This window comes from Notechis scutatus, chromosome 15, assembly GCF_049901735.1.
Source record: "Notechis scutatus isolate UNSWTSFEM ecotype Mainland chromosome 15, rNotScu1.2, whole genome shotgun sequence".
NCBI lineage: Eukaryota > Metazoa > Chordata > Lepidosauria > Squamata > Elapidae > Notechis > Notechis scutatus.
In genome coordinates, this window is record NC_142023.1 from 6,328,880 (window position 1) to 6,349,185 (window position 20,306).

At 58.5% G+C, this 20,306-nt stretch overlaps 4 protein-coding genes across 5 annotated transcripts; 1 reads left to right on the plus strand and 3 right to left on the minus strand.

Moving 5' to 3' along the window:
- Positions 1-279: 279 nt before the first annotated feature.
- On the minus strand, positions 280-5,244 carry RNF224 (ring finger protein 224). Its single transcript, XM_026686566.2, has 2 exons — positions 5,212-5,244; positions 280-1,528 (listed from the first exon to the last, which is right to left on the minus strand). The coding sequence occupies exons 1-2, from the start codon at positions 5,242-5,244 to the stop codon at positions 866-868; spliced, it is 696 nt and encodes a 231-aa protein (XP_026542351.2). The 3' UTR covers positions 280-865.
- On the minus strand, positions 4,197-6,989 carry CYSRT1 (cysteine rich tail 1). Its single transcript, XM_087943865.1, has 2 exons — positions 6,771-6,989; positions 4,197-5,993 (listed from the first exon to the last, which is right to left on the minus strand). The coding sequence occupies exon 2, from the start codon at positions 5,860-5,862 to the stop codon at positions 5,488-5,490; it is 375 nt and encodes a 124-aa protein (XP_087799991.1). The 5' UTR covers positions 5,863-5,993; positions 6,771-6,989; the 3' UTR covers positions 4,197-5,487.
- A 3,645-nt stretch (positions 6,990-10,634) lies between these two features.
- RNF208 (ring finger protein 208) lies at positions 10,635-16,024 on the plus strand. 2 transcript variants are annotated; one of them, XM_087943867.1, is made up of 2 exons: positions 10,635-11,487; positions 13,338-16,024. In XM_087943867.1, exon 2 carries the CDS (start codon positions 14,003-14,005, stop codon positions 14,801-14,803), a length of 801 nt encoding a protein of 266 aa, XP_087799993.1. In that variant the 5' UTR covers positions 10,635-11,487; positions 13,338-14,002; the 3' UTR covers positions 14,804-16,024. The 2 variants fall into 2 exon arrangements, with proteins under 2 accessions (XP_087799993.1, XP_087799994.1); XM_087943868.1 differs by lacking the exon at positions 10,635-11,487 and adding an exon at positions 12,067-12,159.
- Positions 16,025-18,835: 2,811 nt separating this feature from the next.
- On the minus strand, positions 18,836-20,289 carry LOC148129456 (ring finger protein-like). The gene is given in 2 exon segments (XM_087943869.1): positions 18,836-19,216; positions 19,219-20,289. Coding segments are annotated over 2 exon segments (1,164 nt in total). The 5' UTR covers positions 20,147-20,289; the 3' UTR covers positions 18,836-18,980.
- Between the last annotated feature and the right edge of the window lie 17 nt (positions 20,290-20,306).

A 20,306-nucleotide genomic window follows, 5' to 3' on the forward strand; every position in this document is an offset into this window, starting at 1 on the left:
ATATTTTAATATTACTATTGCAGCAGCATAGCAGTATGATATTCTCTTCACTTGTGAACTCTTGTCAGAAAGACATTCATTTTTGAAGTAGAGACTAACTTAAAAAATTAAGAAAATATATCTTTTACAAAACTTATGGAGGCTGCTGAGGTTCAGCCCCCCAACCAAATCACACCCCAAGCGTGTTCTCCAAAATGGGAAACAGAGAAGGACTGAGGGCGTTTGCTCCAAGGATGCCTGGTATCCAATGCAAGCAAAAGGACAAAAAGGAATCAGAACTGGAGAGTTGGAGGGACCTTGGAGGTCTTCTAGTAGGACCCCCTTGCTTAAACAGGAGACCCTGTTCTATTTCAAGGAAATGGATCTCCGTGTAGGAGCCCCCCTTCTCTGTAAAAACGAGAGCTTCTCTGGAAGCAGCCTGTGACTGACTAAAAAGAGACGAGAGGCAGAGTCCGAGCCATCGGATCTACTAGAGAGTCAGATTTATCCTCTGGACAGTCTCAGCAGCGAAAGTATCAACTCAAGGGAAGCCCAGGAGGTGCAACTAAGAAAAATAAAGAAAACACCTCACTAAGAAACGCACCCCGAGGAGTAAGACCAGCTGGCTACAGTCTGTAGCAATGCCCAGCTTGCCATCACCAAGCAAGCCCTGAGGATCTGGTGCAAGATTTGGGGCTGGAGGGCTTACGCGCATCTCCTGGGCTGGTCAGGAGATTGTGCTAGAAAACCACCAGAACAGGGAAGTCCTGCGAGATGCAGCAAAGAGAGAGACATTTTCAGAAAATATCTGGAATCTGAAGTCCAGCAATGGGTCAATGCTTCTCCTCCCTTGCCAGTTATTCCCCAAGGCAGGCAGGAAGCTAATTCAGCTCGGAAAGGCTGCAGCGGTTCCACAGCAGAGAATGGGGTCGCAGCAGCAGCACCAGCAGCACCAGCAGCCATTCCGGGGAAAACAGGGCTGGGGCTCAGGCAAAACTTCCTGGCACGAGCCGCTCGGCTGCTCCGTGAAGACCGGCTTCTCCTTGGAGAGCTGATCCGGCTGCAGCCGGCCTCCGTGCCGGGGAAGCACCTTCTCGGACTTGACGGCGAGGAAGGCCGCGAGGTCCAAGTCAAGCATTGCCACCCCTCCGCGTGGGGTGGGGGTGTTTTGCCGGCACTGGGGACACGGGACCCACCACTGCTCGTTAGCCACCACATTGAGGCGCCGGATACAGGCCTGGCAAAAGGCGTGGCCGCAGTGGAGGCGGCGAGGGAGGCGGGCAGAGAGGTCGTAGGAGCAGTAACAGATGACACACTCGAGTTTGAGGTTGCTGGGATTGGAGACAGTGATCTCCAGGCCGGGTTTGGCTGCCTCGTCGTCCTCAGGCCCGGAAGGCAGAGCAGTCCTGCAGGGAGGAATGCAAGAGAAGAGTCGTTCAGGGCCAGCCGCGGACTGGACTTGGGCAGCAGCTCCAGTGGGTCTCGGTTGCCGCTCGGTCAAAAGCTCAGGGACTGCCTCTGAACGCCCGTCAGTCTGAAACTCCTCAGTCTACTCCCGATTCTCTTTCAGAAGCTCTGAACTACGAGAGCAGGCATGTCCAAAATCCGGCCCAGGGGCCCAATTGCAGCCCGTTTTCAAATTTCGAGTGTCCCGCAGCCTCTTGTCCCCGCCGGCTCATCCTGTCACTCATCCCCACCGGCCAGCGTTTTTCCCCTTCACCGCACAGCAGGGTCGGCCCCCACACATTTTCACCTCACCAAATCTGGCCCTCCTTGCAAAAAAAAAGTTTGGACACCCCTGTACTAGAGTAAATAAAAAATAAAAAAAAAATAAAAAAGAGGAGGGACACAATTTCCCCTGTGATGTGGACAGCTGGGTTGCTGGCTAAGGAATGTCAGGTTTTTAGATGGTGCCTTGGAGGATCCTGTGTGGCACCACCTGCAGTTTTTGTGTGAAGATATCCCTTGAAAGCAGGGGACAGCCCGTTGGCCAAGCCAATCACTTAAGAGCCTTAATTCAAGTGAAAAGCGAGAGAATTAGATGGGAACCCCTGCCAAATGCAGCACCCCAAAAGGGGCGACCTCCACAAACGGCCTCCAGGCTGCGGTCAGCAGGCCAAGATCCCTTGCAAAGGGTTCACCTTACCCAAAGCCAAAGAGTGGAGGCTGGTGGGGCTCTGGGGCTACGTAATCAGCGGCAGGCTGGTTTCTGTGGGAGAAACTTACATTTCCTGCTCCTGCTGCATCTTCGCTCTCCTCCCGAGAAAGAAAGGGAGGCCGACAGCCTCTCACGCTGTTAAATTATACGAGAGGTTCACATTTCAGGCACAGTTGGTGGTACTGTTATCTACCATGAGGAGGCCAACTTCACAAGATAGAGTTACGGTTGTCCTGGCCAACAACATAGCCACAGAAACTGCAATTATGTGCTCCCTCCCTTGCCTGCCTCCTCCAACTCACCCCCCCCCCACCAGCACTGCTCTGGATAGTCAGTCATGAAACCACCTTTTGCACAGACACCTGAAGTGCTCACCTCCCACCCACAGGAGAAAGGACCCTTAGGATTTAAGTATTCCTGCACCTCCGGAGCCATCTGCAACCACCCCTGGGCCTCAGGGCCCCTATGCCCCTCCTTCTCCACAGGGCCTCTTCAACTCAGCCTCAGGGTCTGGACCTTGGGCTTCTGTCAAGGTGTGTGTGTGTGTGTGTGTGTGTGTGTGTGTGTGTGTGTGAGAGAGAGAGAGAGAGAGAGAGAGAGAGAGTGTTCTATCCTAAGGCTGAGAGAAGGATACCTGGAAGAGAGGGGCTGCTGGCTAGAGGAGCCTCAGGCAACCCCCTTGGGCAACGGGGAGAACAAGAGGCGTGGCGGTGGAGCATGCGAGGCAAGGATGCTGGTTTGTCTAGGTCATTGATGGTGAACCTTTTCGCTGCGGTGTGCCGAAAGTGCCGGCATTCACAATGCTATGTGCCCCCCCCCGCATGCGCGTGCTCGAGAGAAGCCTCTGCAGCCTTGGGAGGCCGAAAAACGGGCCCGTTTCGGCACTTCTAGTATTTCCTGAAGGCCTGCAGAGGCTGCAGAGGCTTCTCTCTCTCAAACTCCGCCAGAAATGAGTCTTTGGGACCCTGCAAGGCCTCCTGCTCCAAGAGGCTGCACCGGCAAAGACGTAGTCGCTGAACCGGTAGTAACACCGGTTGAATCCCACCCTTGATCAAAACCAAGTCTCCAAACACAAACCAGGATTGTCCAAACTTCCACAAGACTTGAAGTGCAAGAACTTCTTTGCTTCCTGCAAAGAATCACATCTCTGAGGGCTGGCTTTTATCCCTTGAGGGGACATCACCTTGCAGCCTTACTCCCGAGTTGCCTGTGCTGCTGCAGCTGCTCTTTCCTTCGAGCAGCACTGGGCACAGGCTCCTCGGGGGCCTCTTAATCACTGCTGCCAGCCTCCACAAGCTCCGAAGGCAGCATTCCACTCCCTGATGGTCCTGGCCCCATCCCTACATCACACGCAGGCCCCTCGTCCGAGTCCTCGCTCTCCGAGACCTCAGCCATGTGCATCTGTTGCCGGCGAACCACAACACTGCCATAACTAAGATCGGGGGAAAGAACAGACCACAGCCTAACTCCATGAAGCCTCACCCACATGGGGCGTAGACGTTCTGGGGTGCCACATTGCAAGTCGAGACATGGGGCTGAAGAAGGAAAGACCGTGGAGAAAAAATGCTGCTGTGGGCTTAACGGTTGAGCGTGCTAGACCCAGAGCAAGCCTTCTCTTGCTTGATTTCCTCCTGAACAAACAGCCGGCAGTGGGGCAGGCACCTGTCTGGCCACATTCCTCAACCCTTCACAGAATGCAGGGGGGTGGGATGTTTCATTTAAATGGGTTCCCATGAGACCGTGGGTGAGGGGGGGAGGAAAGGGGTGAGAGTCAGCCCTTCTGGGGGTAGGGGAGCATTTAGGTGGTAAATGCCTGCCTTCTGCTGCTTGCTTGCGTGCTGACCAATTTCTGGCTCCATCTGAACCCCCCCGCTCCCCTCCCCTTAGCTGGTCACAAGCAGCACACACTAAATCACACACACGTACGACAACTCTTGATTCCTTTCCCGTAACTGGGCGAAACTTGACCGGAGGGCGAAACGTTTTGGACCAAGTACTTCAAACGGACCAACTCACAGAACGTGTCCAAAACCCAGGACTCATGACTCCAGTGGCATTTGAAATTTGGCAAAGTTTTATAAAACTTTCTACGGCCTAAGATTATCAGAATACAAAACGTCATAAAACGTTTCCTGTGCTGATGTTTGACTATGTAAGACAGTTCTCGTGATGGGCCATTTTCAAGGCGGAAATGTCTCTGAATGTCTCCCAGTGAAGAAGGCCAGTCGAGAGACCTCCACCAGTATTGAAGGAACTGAGAAATCCGGTCAGGAAAAACCTCCCAACGGATGAGCCGATGGTCTGTGGGTTGCCCAGTGCAGAAACCGAAAGCAACGCCCTTCCTCTTATTTTTCTTTTGGCTTTTTTACTCTGCGCTAACAGGCTGCGCTGCTGTCCAGACCGCCTTAGCAATGAATTTTGTTTTCTTCTCCTTGGCTCAAAGCTGGACTCTGCTTTCCAGGCCTCAGGGAGCCAGCTCCAAAAACCCACAGTTCCCGAACTAGTCTGGCATAGATGCCTCCATGGAAAGGAGTCTGAAAGGGAAGCCAGGCAGGGCTGTCAGGGCGCGGCGGAGAACGAGGCAGGGTGTCACATACAGCAAGGGTGGCGGGGCAAGGCTGGCAAGGGAGACGTGGAATCTCGCCCTGCTGGGGTTGTGCCAAGGAACGCCCCTGGGTAACCTTCTGGAGCGTGCGTCCTTGGGAGGCATACGAAGCAGGTCCCAAGCCAGGGAGAAGTGAAGATAAGGAAAAGGAGAAGGAGAAGACCTCCACAAGGTGCAGAACAACTGGGCAAAGAAGGAGCCAGGGGTGCCCCTCCCAGGAGCACCAGGGAGACAGGCTGGCTGGGCAACAGCAAGTTTTATGACCCTCCTTATCAACAGAGAACTTTCACCACAGCCTCCCTTTAAAGGGCAGAGGCCAAGGGCCCCACCCTGAGCAAGCAAGGTCATGTGCCTGCCCCAGTCCAGTGCCCACTCTGCCTCCATTTGTCTTCTACCCACTCCCCTCCAGAGAAAGGACAGGGGCGAGGCTAGGGAAGGGAAGGCACGGCGGGCTCTGGCTGGTCCTCACAGACAGCGGGGGCAAATCCAGCTCCAGATCCATGGTTAGTGCCATACCCACCCTTCATGTTCCTTTGCCAGGGGAAGCTTTTCAACTCCTTCTTCATCGAAGGCTGGCCCGGAGCGCCTTCCTCTGCTGCCCATGTTGCCTTAGTGGAAATGGGGGAAAGAAAAGTTGACTGTTCCTTTAGGCTTCCCTCCCGGGCATCAGGGCACCCACCATTCTGGCAGAGGGCGGCTGTGGGGCAGGTGAGCGCAGCCACGTCCAGCCTCGACTGCTCCTCGATTAGGAGATGACGCAGCGGCACTTCCTACAGCAAGGTGAGCAGCGGCAGCAGAGGTAGCCGCAGCCGCCAGGATCCGGAGCTGCCTCTTGGTGGCTCTTCCAGCGGAAGGGCTCCGGAGCGTCCACCCTGGGGGGGGCCTTGAGGCTGGCGTAGGGGTTGGTGGGCCTGGCTTGAGACTCAGCCTGCGCTTGGCCGTTCCAAGCCAGAGAGGGAGATTTGGGGTCTGCCTCTTTCTGGGGGGCTGCCGAGCAGGAGCCCAGGACGTTGGGACCGAAGTCTTCCCCCAGGTAGTAACTCAGGAAGTCGTCCTTCAGTTGAGCCCGCGGAACGGCGACGCTGGCATAGGGGTTTTCGATGGTGAAGCCCCGGTCCATGGCTGCCTGCTCTCTGCCTGTCGATGCTCCCTGCAGGAACAGTGGCTGCGGCGGCCCCTACGGAGGGGAGGTATGTGGCACCAGACCTGCCCAGCTGCTGCTTCTCTTGTCCAGTTGCCGAAGAAAAGACGCTTGGAGACAAAAAGGAGATTTTTTTTATAGCAGAGCAAGAAAGGAGGCATGAAAAAGAATCAAATTGAAACTAACTTTGCTAAAACGACTTTGGCAGAAGTCAGGGACCAGCCACAACCACCCTTCTTCTGGAACAGAAGACTGGCAGCCTACAGAAAGGGGCATTGTGGATGGGGGTACTTTCCAAAGTACGAACTTCCTTCTGGCCTGGGGCACCTCCCAACTTTACCTGGTGACGGTGACACAAAACAACGACAAGGGCACCGAGAAAGTAAAAAAAAATGAGGAGGGGGTGGGGCAGTGGGTTGTCCCCAGCATTTGGTCCACAACTTTCAACAGGCTGAATTTCAACCAGTGGGCCTTGTTTCCCTGGCTCCTGGCTCTTTCTCCTGGGAGGGCAGCCCCCCCCGGTGACCTTCGCCCAGGCGAGGGGGGGGCTGTCTTTGGAAACCCCATGCTTGGATCCGGGAAAAGCAAGCTTCTCCTGGGAAGAGCTGCACCCGTGGGACTTCTCCCTCCCGAAGGCAAAGGGGGCTCCCGCCCTTGGGACGACGCAAAGGCTCCTGGAAACGAAGCGCGCCCAGCGGTGGAAGAGCTGAGCCGCCCCAGGTTGCCAGCCCAGCCCTCCTTCCCTCCCTTGGGTTAGACTGATAGCTGGACGCCTCTGCTGCTTGCCTGCCTGCCTGCCTTCTTCGCCCCGGCCCCGGCCCCGGAGCCCAGCCCCGCCGTCGCTGCCCGGGCAAGCGAGCCTTGGCTTCAGCGCGCTCCCGACCTACCTGGCAGGAACGTCGGGAAGAAGCCGTCGCCCTCCCGGCCGGCGCTGCCCTCGCTTTGCAACGGTCCGCTCCGCCTCCGGCCAGGGAGGGACCTGACGGCCGCGCCGCCTCCGCAAGTCGACCTTCTCCCGGCAGCAGCCGGCAGCGGCACCGCCCAGCAAAGGTCGACCGACGTGCCGAGCACCGGGGGGAGCCCGCCCGCCCGCCGCTCCGGGGCTCCAAGCGCAACCTCCAGGCGGCCCCCCCCTCGTTGAGAAAAGCCCCCTCCCCCGGGAGGGGTGTGTGTGTGTCAGTCTCCCCCCAGTCCGGCGCCCTCCTTCCGCCTGCGCCTTGCCACCGATCGCAGGGCTCCGGCAGCGGCAAAAGATCCCAGGGCCCACCGGGCAGGGGGCTAGGGATGCCCCCACCTCCAAATTCCCGCTCCTCATTGCCTGATGGAGGCCATTCCTCCCGCCCTGGAGGAGGGACGGAGGGGGGCTTCAAGAGATCTGGGCCAGCAACCCCTAGTCTTCGCTGCCCCCCACAGGGCGCCTGGCTCCCCCTCCCCACAGAGGGGGGCTCTTCCTACCCTGAGGCTGTGGGCGGAAAGGTTCCCAGGGCCTGCCAAAGGTGGCCTAAGGCATAGGAAGAAGGGTTGCAGGAACTGGGCTTGGCTAGACTGGGGAAGAGAAGGTCCAGGGGAGACAGGAGAGCATCTTCCAATATTTGAGGGGCTGCCACAGAGAGGAGGGGGGGTGTCAGCCTGTTTTCCAAGGCACCCGAAGGCCAGACAAGGAATAATGGATGGAAAGTGACCAAGGAGAGATTTAACCTGGTAATAAGGAGAAATTTTTCTGACAGGGAGAACAATCAACCAATGGAACAGAAGTGGCCTTTGGAGGTTGTGGGAGCTTCATCAGTGGAGGCTTTCAAGAAGAGATTGGACTGTCATTTGTCAGAAATAGGTCCTGCTTGGGTGAGGGGGGGGGTTGGTCTAGATGACCTATAAGGCCCCTTCCAACTCCGATTATCTGTTATCCGGCCCTTCTCCCCAAGGGACAGGCAGGCCGGGCAAGTGCTTTTCCCGAGAGCTGACGCTAGGGGTCAGCCCTCCCTTAGCCCTGGCCTGCTTCCCCTCCCTCCCTCCCTCTCAATGCTTGAGAGCTGAGGAGTCTGGGGTGGGAGGGGGTGTGTTATCTCAAAGGCCCCAGGTGAACTAATCTTATGGATAAGGTGCGCCTTATGGTCTGCCTGCCTTACATACTGTCCGACATATGGAAAGAACTACTAGGCAGGCGGTGTAACTTCCTTAAAGCAAGGAAACTGGAGATGCATAGGCACATGGAAATGAAATGAAAACTCTTTAACTTTCCCCCGGTTCCTCCCCGCTGGTTCCCAACGTGGGTTATTGTGCGTGCGACACTAGGCCGCACTGTCCTCACAACCTCCAGCAAGCCCAAGAGCCTCTGGCACCCTGAAGCTCAACCGCTCAGGCCCCACCACTTCAACCCCACGGGGGGGCTCTCCATCCAAGGGCTGTGAAAGCTCCCCTCGGCCCTGGTCCACGCGGCCGCCTCTTGTGAGCACAGGAGGGAGGTCCAGGCCAATCCAGTTGCCTCTTGCCAACAGGGGCCTAGCTGGCTTGATTCCCCACGCCCGCCCCCCCTCCAAGGGGGGGCCATTGTGGCCGCCCACCGAGTCTCCAGCTGGAGGAGAAACTGAGGATTTCCTGTCCCAGGACCAGCACTTCCGCCACCTGGGCCCCTCCCTGTGGTTATCACACACACGCACCCCCCCCCCATGTGGGTTCCACCCTAAGTCCTGCCCCGTGCTGCCTCTTAGTCATACTTAGCAAATTTCCCAGCCCAAGTCATGATCAGGGACAGTGATGCTATTCTCATTATTACTGTTATCATACCAGGTCAGAGTATCAGTCGTGTGCCAGTGGCTTGCTTGGTTTCCCCAGGGAAGATTCTGGCTGAAAAGACGGTGCCCTCTCTGCCTTTTGCATCTCTCAGCCAGGAGCCTGCCAATGAAGCCTCCGCAGCCTCATTTCCTCATCCTTTCCCTCGCTTGGTTAGTCCAACCAGTTTCAATTAAATTCGTCTGTATTTCCATATGAGTAAGGCTATTAGACCCGAAGGAAGACACAGCTCATCAATAACACACAAAGCTTTGAGTACTCCTTGAAGGAAAAAAAAAAATATTGTTCTCTTCGTAGAGTACAACGTGTACAATGAGATTGGCTGAGCCTCCCTTCGTGCAGCACAACTCACAGTGAGGACAGAAGTCCCTAACCCAGTCCCAGTCTTATCACACTATGTGACCTTGTTGCACAACACCACAGCCCCGCAAGTCTGTCATACTATGTTGACATGAAGTGATTTTCCATTCAGAAGTCTGACAGCCCACGGGTAGAAACTGTTCTTCAGCCCATTGGTGCAGCTGGCTATGCTTCTTTATCTCCTACTCAATGGTAGGAGAGTGAAGAAGGACTGACCGGGATGTGAGGATTTTCCTCGCTCTTCTAAGGCAGCGAGCCCTAGCGAGGTCATCTAGTGGTGTCAGGTGTCAACACACAATGACAATCCCCAAACACCTCCGAACCCTCCAAAATTCCCCGCCTCCTAAAAACACACAAGCATCCACACAACAGACCACGTAATACTGTCCAACAGCTCACTGAGGATGGTCCTTAAGTTCATTGTTAAGTGCAATTATAGCTCTGGGATAAAAACTGTTCGGGAAACGTGTCGTCCGAGTTTGAATTGTCCCGTATCTTCTGCCATGGGGCCTCGGTGGAAACAGGCTGCCCTGCCTCAAAGTCCATCTTCAAGGATGGCGTCTGCCAGGCCTACCTCTGTGAACGCCCTCTTGCCCACAGCCCCCACATCGCCCCCCCCTCCTTCAATGTCCAGCGGGGCAGGGCAGGGGGCCACCAAGAGAGACTAAAGGGCCGGAGAAAGAAGGCAGCTTCATGCAAAGGAAAGGGCCCAAACACAGCTAGGCGGGGCCAGGGAAGGTGCGCATGCAGGTAAAGACCAATTGCAAGCAGCCTGTCATTTGTGGCTCTCCCATGGTTGGAGGAATGATCCCACTAAGCCAAGGGGTCTTCAAACTTGGGGATTTTAAGACTTGTGGATTTCAACTCCCAGAATTCCTGAGCTAACGTGACTGGAGGAGGAATTCTGGGAGTTGGAAGTCCACAAGTCTTCAAGCTGTCAAGTTTGAAGCACAAAAGGAATTTAGTTATCCCACAATCCTGATTTCCCTCCCACTTTTTTTTTTTGGAAAAAATAACCTCCATCCTTTCTACTGAAGAGACAGTCCTCGATGAAGGCAGATTCCCTGCCCCTTCTGTGGGTGTCCCCTGACCCATGTGGGGTACAGACCCACAGGGAACAAAATAATCCCACCCCTCCACCCCGCCTGCCTTCAATAACTTTTGCCAAGGCCCAGCAGAGTCCCAGAGGAGGAATCTGCTCAAAACAACAGCACGGCACCCTGAGCCAAAAAACAAAACAAAAACCCACTTGGATTGTAGTCTTACTGCTTATCTTATTTTCCCGAGCCGTTTACAGACATGGAAAAAAGGTGGGGATTAAAAGGGATTCCGTGAGCTGCTCCTCATTGAGGCCAAGGTGGAAACTCCGCAAGGTGGATCCTGAAATTGGGGAATGGGAAGCAGGGTGCCTGGGGTGCTAAGAAAGGAGGCTGAAGCCCTGCCTGGCTTCAGAGAGCCTCTTTCATTGTTTATTTCCACTGGGTGGGGTAGGCAAGCAGGCTGAGCGAGTTTGGGATGGATGGCTGTGGAGGGGGGGTGACTAGAAGAAGGGGTGTGCGTGGCCTGAGCCACAGCGGATGGAAGCATCAAGAGCTGCTGGGGGCGGGGGGGGCGGATGCAGAGCGCCTTCCTCTCCTTTGGGCTCCTGCCCAGCCCAACTGCTCCGGGGTGGAGGTCGCCTTGGCCTGTGCTTTGCCCTTTGGGCTGCACAGCGACCTACCCCGCAGGGCTCTCGTTGCAAGGTGCAAGGGAAAGCCGGGCCACCCGGGAGCCGGAAGGAAGCTGCTGCAATCGCCGCCGCCGCCGCCGCCCAGGGTAACTTCGCAACGGCCGGGCGGCCGAGGAAGGCGGAGCGGAGGCCAGCGAGCCTCTTCTTCTTCTTGCGCGACCTGCCGACAGAAGCTTCTCCGCAGCGCGGCTGGCTGGCTGGCAGGAGCGGGCGGGCGGGCGGGCGCTAAGGCAGCGCAGCCCGCGAGGTCCGGCCGGCGGCTGCTGCTGCTGCTGCTGATTGAGGGAAACGTGAGCCGAGCGAGCGGGGCTGCCTGCATCACTGCAGTGCTCTCACTGCGGAAAGAGAGGGGGACGGAGCGAGGCGGCGGCCGCGGGCACCCGGCACCTTCCCCATCGACCAGAAGCAAACGACCCCGCCGCCTTCGGGCCGAGGCATCCCCGTGAGCTCGCGCATCTCCGGCCTTCGGCCCGCCGCAGGAAAGGAGGCAAAGCCGCCGCCGCCGCGGCCTCTCTTGGTACCAATCGCGCCCGGGCGCAGCTTAAGCATCCCCGCTCCGCCTCGGGGCCGCTCGGAAACCGAGAGAGAGGACCCTCCGGCCGGGCGCTCCCCTCTCCGCGCACCTGCTCCTCCTCGGACGAACCGCTGGAGCGGCGCCAGCCTGCTGGGGGCCGGCTGCGGAGGATGCCCGGGGTCCCTGGACAGCCGGGAGGGCACGGCCGGAGGTGAGGATCTGGGAGCGCGATGAGGGGGGGGAGGGGATGACGGAGGATCTGCCTCGGGCCAAGCAACATGGGCCCCGGAGTAGCAGCGAGGCCTCACCAGGCAACCTACTCTACAAAGACAGCAGTCTAGATGGGCTTGTCCGAGACCAAACAGGCCACAGGCTTCTGGGCCTCTGCAAGGAGGGTGGTGGACACGGCCACCATCGTGGCCTGAATTCGCCAGGCACTTTCCCTCAAAAGATGCCCCCACCCTCCCATCCCTCCTCCTCCTCCATCCGTGTCCTTCGTTCACCATCATCCCCAAGAACGTCCCTGCCACCTAGAAGAGATGGGCCAGCAGGAGCGTCTCTCTCTCTCTTGGGGACCAGCCTCAATTTCTTCTCCAGAGGGACGCGGGACCTGCATCCGAGTCCCCAAGAAGCAGCTGAAAGGACGCCTGAGCTGTGTGGCAGAGCAGAGCAGAGGTGCCAACCGGTCTTCTCTTCCTGCTCTCCGGGTCGCTCCTGGCCGTGAGCCTTCGCTCCTCGCTTTGCAAAACAGGCTTCCCTGGCAGGGCTTGGGACGAACGCAGGGTTGGTGCTCTCACCTCGTGGCACCGATTCCTCCCCATCACGGCTCCTGAAGGGTCTGTGAGCCCATTACTTCAAAAACTGCAGCGTTCCACCCTAAAAGGTTAGTGCACATCAATGCCTCCTGGCTTGTCCCTGGTGAACCTTAACCAATGGTGTCACCTACAGCCCTTAGATTTGTAGGCCTAGATCTCCACATCCCAGCCTTTCAGTGCCGGCTGCTTTCTTCAGCAACAAACCCCGCATCCCCCGGGCTTCTGGTCTTTAAACGAACCCTCCCCCACCCCAGGAAGAGGCAGGCTAACATTGGCCGCTTGGCGTTCCCAGATTCCCCCAGAAGAGGAAGCGGCTGGTTGCACTCGGCCTCCGTGGCCAGGTTTGTGGCTTGAGAGCGAGGGAGCCTTGACGTGGAGAAGGGGCCAAGACTCTCAAATGCAGAAGGGCCGGCGACTCTTCGTAGGGCAGTTTGGCAATTTGGCTGGCGCTGCTTGAGCCGATTGTTCCTGGAAGCTGTGGACGGAGATTGGCACAGCCCTCACCCAATCCTTTCCCCAGTCTAAACTGGGATGGGGTGGGTGGGTGGGGGAGATTTAGGCGAGGGAGACCTGCCTTCAGAGTCCAGGGCTCATTTTGAAACATTTCCATGTGGCCCCCAAGGTCAGCCTTGTGCTCCATCCGTGTCCCGAGTGCGTTGGGAGCCGGGGGGGTCTTTTGCAGGGTTATCCTTTCACATAGATGCCCAGGCCCTGTCTGTTGCCCCTCCCCATAAGCTGAGGTTTCAAAAACGTCTTGCAGAACGCCTGGCCTAGTCCAGAGCACCAGAGCCCTCAGACCTGTCTCCAGGGAGAGGTGATAGCTGAAGCCCAGATAAGATGCTTGGCACAGAGACGGTGCCCGGTTTGGTCCCTGCTATCTCTGGGTAGGAGGGTCAGGGACAGTCAGTGCCGAGCGAAGAGGGCCCACTGCCCCCACATGGCACTGTTGCTTCAGAGCAGCAGGCAGAGGAGAATTAAAAATGCTGCTAGCCCATGGAGAGTAAATAGGCAAAAAAGGAAAGGGGGCACTGAGTAAGTCAGGGAACAACGGAGAAACAAATGACAATTGCCAGTGGGGATTTGAGCAAGAGGCCCAGGAAGATGCCTGGCGGGACTGCTGGTACTTTAAAAGGAGACTCCGGTTGCTGAAGGCCTTTTATCTGTTGCTTTGGGGTTCGGGAAGCGAAGGCACCCACAAACACTGCCGCCCGTCGGGTGACTTGCCCTGCTCTGCTTTGTTTTCCAGGGGTCTGAAGGGCCGAGCCTATTCCAAGTGAAGAAGGGGCAGCTCACCCAGAGCGAACCCTCTGCCTGGCACCGAAGCAGGACCGTGCCCCACCTGGGGGCCTTTTCCCGGGACCTGATCGTCAGGGAAGAGCACCGAGAAAAGGTGCACACGTCACAGCTCAGGAATTTGCAAAACACATTCTTGAGCGTTGTTAGGATCTCCCCGCACCGTAAACAGGAACCAAGGCGGCGCAAGGGGAGGGGAGGGGAGCGCTCGGGCCTCCCTGGACACTCCAACTGCATTCCATCCACTCCTCTTCCCCCGAGTGGAATCAGCCATACCGGCAGGGTGGTAGACAGCCCACCAGCCTGCGCTCTCCCTGGCCTCCTTTCCTGGTGGGCCGGCTGAGCATGCTCCCTGGGAACTAGGCCCAACGCCCTGCCACCCAAGAGAGCTGGGTCCGTGGGTGTAAAGAAATCTGCTGTGGATATCACCCCTGGCCTGGCAACCTGTCTTGCCCAGAAAGCGTGGAAGGCCCAGGCCGCAGCCGGCGCGACGGTCGGAGCCGTTTTGGCAGCCCTGCTGCAGGATGCGTCCCTGCCCTGCTGTCCCCCTCCAGCGCTGCCCCTCTATGGTCCGCGCCCGGTTCAAAGCCTGGCTTGCCCCAAGCCCCATCTAGCCTCATGCAGGAGGCCTTCGGGGGACCCAGAGCTGCGGACAGGAAGGTGAAGAGCCTCCTCATGTCATGTCTGAAAGGGCAGCAGGTCATCCTCAAAATGGAGGCCATGAAGATCATCCACCCTGAAAAGTTCTCCGAGCTGCAGGGCTCCCAGTCACGCTACGCCCCGGCCCCCCGCCGGGACCCTCCCCTGGTGGCCAAGCGGGCCTGGCCCACGGAGTCCGAGATCATCGTCAACCAGGCCTGCGGGGACATCCCAGCCTTAGACCACAACCCGGGGTCTCTGGGGCTGTCGAGGACCCCACCCCTGCCCCGGCGGGAGAGGCTGTATCCAGGACAGCGCAAGGGCAGCTCTGACCTCTGCTACCACCGCCAAGCTCCGGCCCCGGACGAGGTGATCGTCAACCAGTATGTGCTGCGCCCCTCCACTCCGCCCGAGCCCCTGGAGTGCCCCACCTGTGGCCACACCTACAACTTCACCAACAAACGCCCGCGCATCCTCTCCTGCCTCCACTCGGTATGCGAGGAATGCCTGCAGATCCTCTACGAGTCCTGCCCCAAGTACAAGTTCATCTCCTGCCCCACGTGCAAGAGGGAGACGGTGCTCTTCACCGACTACGGCTTGGCCGCCCTGGCGGTCAACACCAGCATCCTCAACAGGCTGCCGGCCGAAGCGCTCTCGGCCAACCAGGCGCAGTGGAGCGGCGAGACCGACCGCAGCTGTTACCAGACCTTTCGCCAGTACTGTGGGGCAGCCTGCACCTGCCATGTCCGGAACCCGCTGTCTTCGTGCGCCATTATGTAAGCCGTGTCTCCACCCCTGCCCCGCTCTGCCCACCGTCTCTCGCCAACCTCGGCAGTGGGATTGCGTGAGGGAAAAGAGGGCGGCTCCTGCGGCTCCTGGGATATGCCAAGGCCGACTGGACTGGCCCTCCGGGATCAGCAACCCTCCGGCTGCAGGTGCCCCTTGAGTTGGGATGGCTGCCGCTTTGAGGAGAGGAAATAATCTTGGGGGGGGGGGTGTCACCCCTAGTCGGGATGGCTTGCTCCCGGGTGTGGCACTTGGAAGAGCCACCCAGGAAGTGCTGTGGAGGCCCGACCGCCCACTGCCGTCCCCTTCCATTCGCCTCCCCTTCCTCTGTGCATCTGAAGAGACCCTAACCCACGCTTGGATTGGATCTTCAAGGGTTGGATTTGATCTCTTTCCTTTTCAGCTCACGGCTTAAGTCCCGGTGGGGAGGATAGGGCGGTAGTTGGGACGAAGACGAGCCAAGGCAGGACCCTGGAACAATACAGAAATAATGCCAGGCGGGGCCTGTGCTGGAAAACAAGGCAGACGCCAGTTTTAAGTTATTTTGCCAAAGCTTCTGATTCTGCGGCCAAGCGTTGGAAATGCACCCCGTGCTGCCAACTGAAGTCCAATTGCAAACAGGAATTCCTGAAGAATCACCCTGTTTTCCTGGTGCAAATTCTTAAGGGAAGCGGAAAACAAATGTACAGTTTTAAATCCTCGTTTTGGAGGATGCGTCCCTCAGCCCCTGTTTCAGACATGCATTTTGTTTGGGCCCTTGCTGCTGAAATAAAATGGACTGAGCGCAGTGATCCTTGGGTTGCGTCTCCTGGGGCAAAGGGAAAGGTGTGCCCCCTGGCAATGGAGGTTGTAGGCATGGCAAACACTGCCTCCTGCCCGTGGCATGGAATCCCCTCCCGGGAAAAGGAAGGTGCTCTTTTCCGTCTAGGGCAGTTTCAGGAGCGGACAGTCTGTGGGACAACCCCTCCAAACTGCAGCCAGGCCCCGATAACTGTGTCTAAAGACCCCTCAGTCCATGAAAAAATCCTTCCCTGACTGAAGGGGCAAAGAGAGGGCGGCCAATGCAGTTTGATCACTGGGATGTCATGACAGGGTCAGGCTGGAGGGAAGAGGATACCCACTTCCTCTGGCAAAGGCGAGTCCGGGAGGAAGTGCCAGTCTTGCAAAACATTCTGTGCCAAGTTAGGGAAAAAAAAAACAACCAAAAAAACAAAAGCCATAACTTGATCAGAGTCCAACCCACACCCCAGAAGTCAGGCTGAGAGAAAAAGGGCATCCCTGGGCGATCCGTCTCCCCGTGCAGAGCTGAGATTTGCCATTGCGTTCACTTGCCCTGTGGGCCTTTCTAGAAGTCAACCGGGAAGGCTGGCCGTGATGGGCAATGGGTCACCAAGGGGTTAAGCTGGGTCCGAAATCTGGAGAACCCGCAGCACAAGGAGGGCTGGGAGCAAGGCCCGGTGGGAGCCCAACGAATCCTCCGAAGGGGGACGCTGACTCTGGCCCAGCCGGGGATGCCAACATCGGTCGAAGGGCAGAGCCGCCTCTCCAGGTTCTTCTCGGTTTCGCTTCTAGGGAAGGGAGCCGATGACGAGGAGCCAAGGCCCCAGGGTCCATCTCAAGGGGCGAGAGGAGGAAGGGATAGTTCCCCAGTGACAGCCTGGGCATTTCTCATCCCAGGAACACCTTGTTTCAGGAAAGGTCTGGGATTGGCTTGGCCAAAGGCCCACAGCCGCTTGTCCCTTCGCCCAAAGCCCAGGCGGACAGGAGAGGGAAAGAGGGAGCTGCGACCGTCAAGCTGGAAAACAAGATGGCTGACGAAGAAGATCCTGTTTTATACCTGGTGGTCTTGTTAACCCCTCAGCCAAATCTAAATAAATGCTCCTGAACCAACATGTGGTCTCCATTCATGTGTGTGGATAGAGAGAGGGTGTGTGTGTGAGAGAGAGGAGCAGGGGTGGAAAGAGGTCAACCCGCAGAGAGCCCTGGCTGTGGACTGGGTGCCGGAAGAGCCACTGGGCTCTGGGCCGCAGAGGCGGGACTTCCTCCGCTGACCGCTCTTGTCTGCAGCCAGAGAGCTCAGCGCCAGATGGCTCGGCCCTTTCCTTGCCCTAACCAACCAGCACCACGGGGGGACCAGCCACAGAGGCAAGACAATTTCAGCCCCTCATCTGGAAAAGATGAGACAACCGGCGGAAGGAAGAGCTGTGAAACCTGGGCTCCTCCAGGGGGTCTCCGAAGGCGTCAAACCAGCTTCTCTGGACCAGTTTGTAGAGGTGCAACTGGGCGGGGAGAGGACAGAGAGCAGCAACGTGCCTTCTGACACCCCTTTCCTCGGGGGAAGCAGCTCCCCCTCCTGCTCTTATCCTGACTTGTGGCGAAGAGGCCCAGGCCGGCTTGGCCTTCGCCAGATGTTCCTCTTCTGCACCAGCTTCCTGCCTCCTTCAAGATACCCCAGCTCAACCCTGAGCTGCTGCTTGGAGGTCAATGGGAGGTGGGTGGGCGGGGGAGGGGTGTTTGCTTTGCCTCCTCCGCCGTTTCTCTCATCTGTTCCTCCACGTAGTTCTTGCCGCAAGGTGGAAAGAGGAAGTGGTTCTTTCTGTCAGAAGCTTTCGCAACAAAGTGAGAAATGCTTGAAAAAAAAGGGGGGTAGGGGGACAGCCTAGGAGAGGCGTGGCGGTTGGGGTCACGGCGGGGCAACGCGGCCCCTGGAAATGGGTTCAGAGACACACCACGCGCACAAAATGGCACTCCCAGGGTCATTTTTTGTGAATGATTCATATTTGTGTCATAGGAGACCCCACACCATAATACATCGGCACACGACACCTCACAGAGGTCATTGCTGCACAACCCTAGGGGAGAACAGGCTCTGGGGTCAAGTGTTAAAGCGCCTGCTGGCGTAACCCTGTCCTCCCTCTCCCTCTCCCCCTCCTGCCCTCCCCTCCTTCCTCCCACCTTTGCCGAGAGACCACAAAACACAACAAGCTCCCCCAGCCACGGCCCTCCCCTTCCCTGCCCAGCTCTCCCAGGGGGGAGATGTTCGTGAGCCTCCCCCTCCCCAAAGTGGCCACCCTTAAGGGACCCTTGTCTGCTCCACTAAGTAGAGTCGATTCCAGGATGAAACCCTGGCCAGAAAGGAAAGCCACACGCCTTGCTAGGAAGTAGCAATGAAAGGACTGAAAGCGAGACAGCCATTCTCGGAAAAGCCTTTATGTGGGTCTGCCCCAGACAGCTGGCGTTTTGCCATTCGGGAGGGGCAGGGCGCAGGAGAGAGGGGCACTGGGGGGTCTTCCAGGTGGGCAGACTGGAGAAGCAGCTGCTGCAAAACCTCCTTGCGGGACACAATCCAGAGAGGCTGCTGCAGTGGAACAAAGCCAGCGGCCTTCTGGGCAGCTGCTGACCGGCGGGATGCCTCCCCTCGGCTTGGGGCAGGCCGTGCCAGCCGCTCCCCACTCTGTCCTCCGCCGGGCCTCTCCAAGCGGCTCCTCCACCAAGCAAGCAGAGGGCGCCTGGCACCTGCTGAGTCACGCCAAGCAAGCCAGAAACCCCGTGCGCTTGCTTGGCCCAATTGCCTGGCACCTCCCTCTCTTCCCTCAGCCCTGTTGCAACTGGACGATGATTGTTGTCAGCAGCCACCATTCCCTGCGACACCCAGGCCAGAAGCTCCTGGACAGCCTCCTGTCTTGGCTGGCTGGGCTGAGGACAGAGAGAAGCCCCCGGAGGGAGCAAGGATCAGAGCCTGGGCGAGAACTCCCAAAGGCTGGCATGAGCCAAACAAGGCCGGTTTCCTCAAAGGCCCTCTGAAAGCACAGGATGCCATGCTGCCAAGAGCTCACCTGGTTGGCTGCCCCTCCCTCTTGCCGCCCAGCCTCAAGGCACCAGGTGCTCCTAGCTGGCACCGATAAGAAGGCCCATTTCCTCAGGCGCTCAGGGCCGTCTCCAATTCAGCTGCGCCCCCCTGCAAAGGCCACCGTCCTCTGCTCTCCCAAGGAGCCAGCTTCTCGCTTTGTCGGAGGAGTGGGCAGCGTGCCACGGCTTGCTCAGTTCCCAGGGAGGCCACGCAGAGAGCAGCGCCAAGCGCGGGCCCTTCCCAGCTTGCAGGCTGTGTTTGGGGGCGGGGGTCCCCACCCTCGCTCGCAGCCCCGGGAGCCGAGCCAGGCCATCGGGAGTCCTACTTGTCCAGGATGAGGAAGAGCAGCAGCAGCAAAAGGATGGGCAGGAAAACCAGCAAGAGGCTTAGCATTTCTGCTGCGGCCAGAGCCAAGAGAGCCATCCGGTAGCACCAGGAGCAACGCCGCTCCAGCTCTGCCAGGCGACCCACCAGGCAGGCTGGGTAGCGGAGACAGGGGAGGAAGCCCATCACGCGGCCGGTGTGGAAGCGGACGTGGAAGTGGTGCGCCAGGCCCCCCAGAACCCAGGCTGCCGAGGCGGCAGCGGACTGAAGGCCGGAGGCGCCGGGCCCTGGGCAGCGCTCAGCAGCAGCAGCTCCTCTTGCAGCTTGCAGATCTCCCACTCCATCATGGGAGTCTTCTGGCGGCAAATGGGGCACCGCACACGGCCAATGTCGACCGCGCTGCCTGCCTGCAGGATGGCCTGCAGGCACTGGCCGCAGAGCACGTGGCTGCAGTTGAGCACGGCCGGCTTGCGCTGATCTTGGTCGTAGAGCTCCGTGCAGATGGGGCACTCCTGCTCGTCCCCCACGGGGTCCTCGGCTTCGATGCAGCAGGTCTGCACCAGGGCCCCCTGGGCACCCGTGCCCAGGGCTTTGCTCCCCAGCAGGCAAGCGCCCTCCGTTTCCTCCTTTTCCCCCAAAGTCACCTGGGGCGCATTTCCCGATGGGGAGCTCTCCTCCTCCTCCTCCTGCCCAAGTGCTGCAGGCCCAGCTGTGCCACAGGCCTCTTCGGTCACCGGGGAGCCTCCAGAATCCACTCCCACCTCATCCAGACCTCCTTTCAGAGGCCAAACGGGGGAAGCGATACTTGCCTCCTCCTCCTCCTCCTCCCTGAATCCAGAGGGGTCATCTTCTGCTGGCCCTCTCCTGCGCCCTTTGCCTTCACTGCCATCCTCTCCCTCCTCTTCCTCTTCCTCCACAAGCTGGGCACCAGTCCACTCTTCCTCCAGCAAGCCTCGCTGAAAGTCGCTCAAGGAGGGCGCAGCCCTGAACACAGACACCTCCTTCTCCGGGTGAACCAGAACAACCGGCTCTGCCCCAAGGGCCGAATCCGAGGGGATTGTCCCCATCCCCGTCTTGCTCCCAGCTTCAAGGTAAGGCAGTCCGGAAGCGGATCAGCGGCTGCCGTCTTCTGCTTCCCGGGGCCGAAGTTGCCCGTGGGACATGGCAGGCTTCCATCTCGCCTAGCTGGAAAGTCTCGCCCGGGAAGAGCTCCGGGCTCCACGGCCCTGTGCCTCTCCGGCTGGGCGGCCTGACCCAAACAAGTTGCCAGCTGGAAGGCTGGCACCAATTGGGATACCTCTTTCAACTTGCGACAACCGAGAC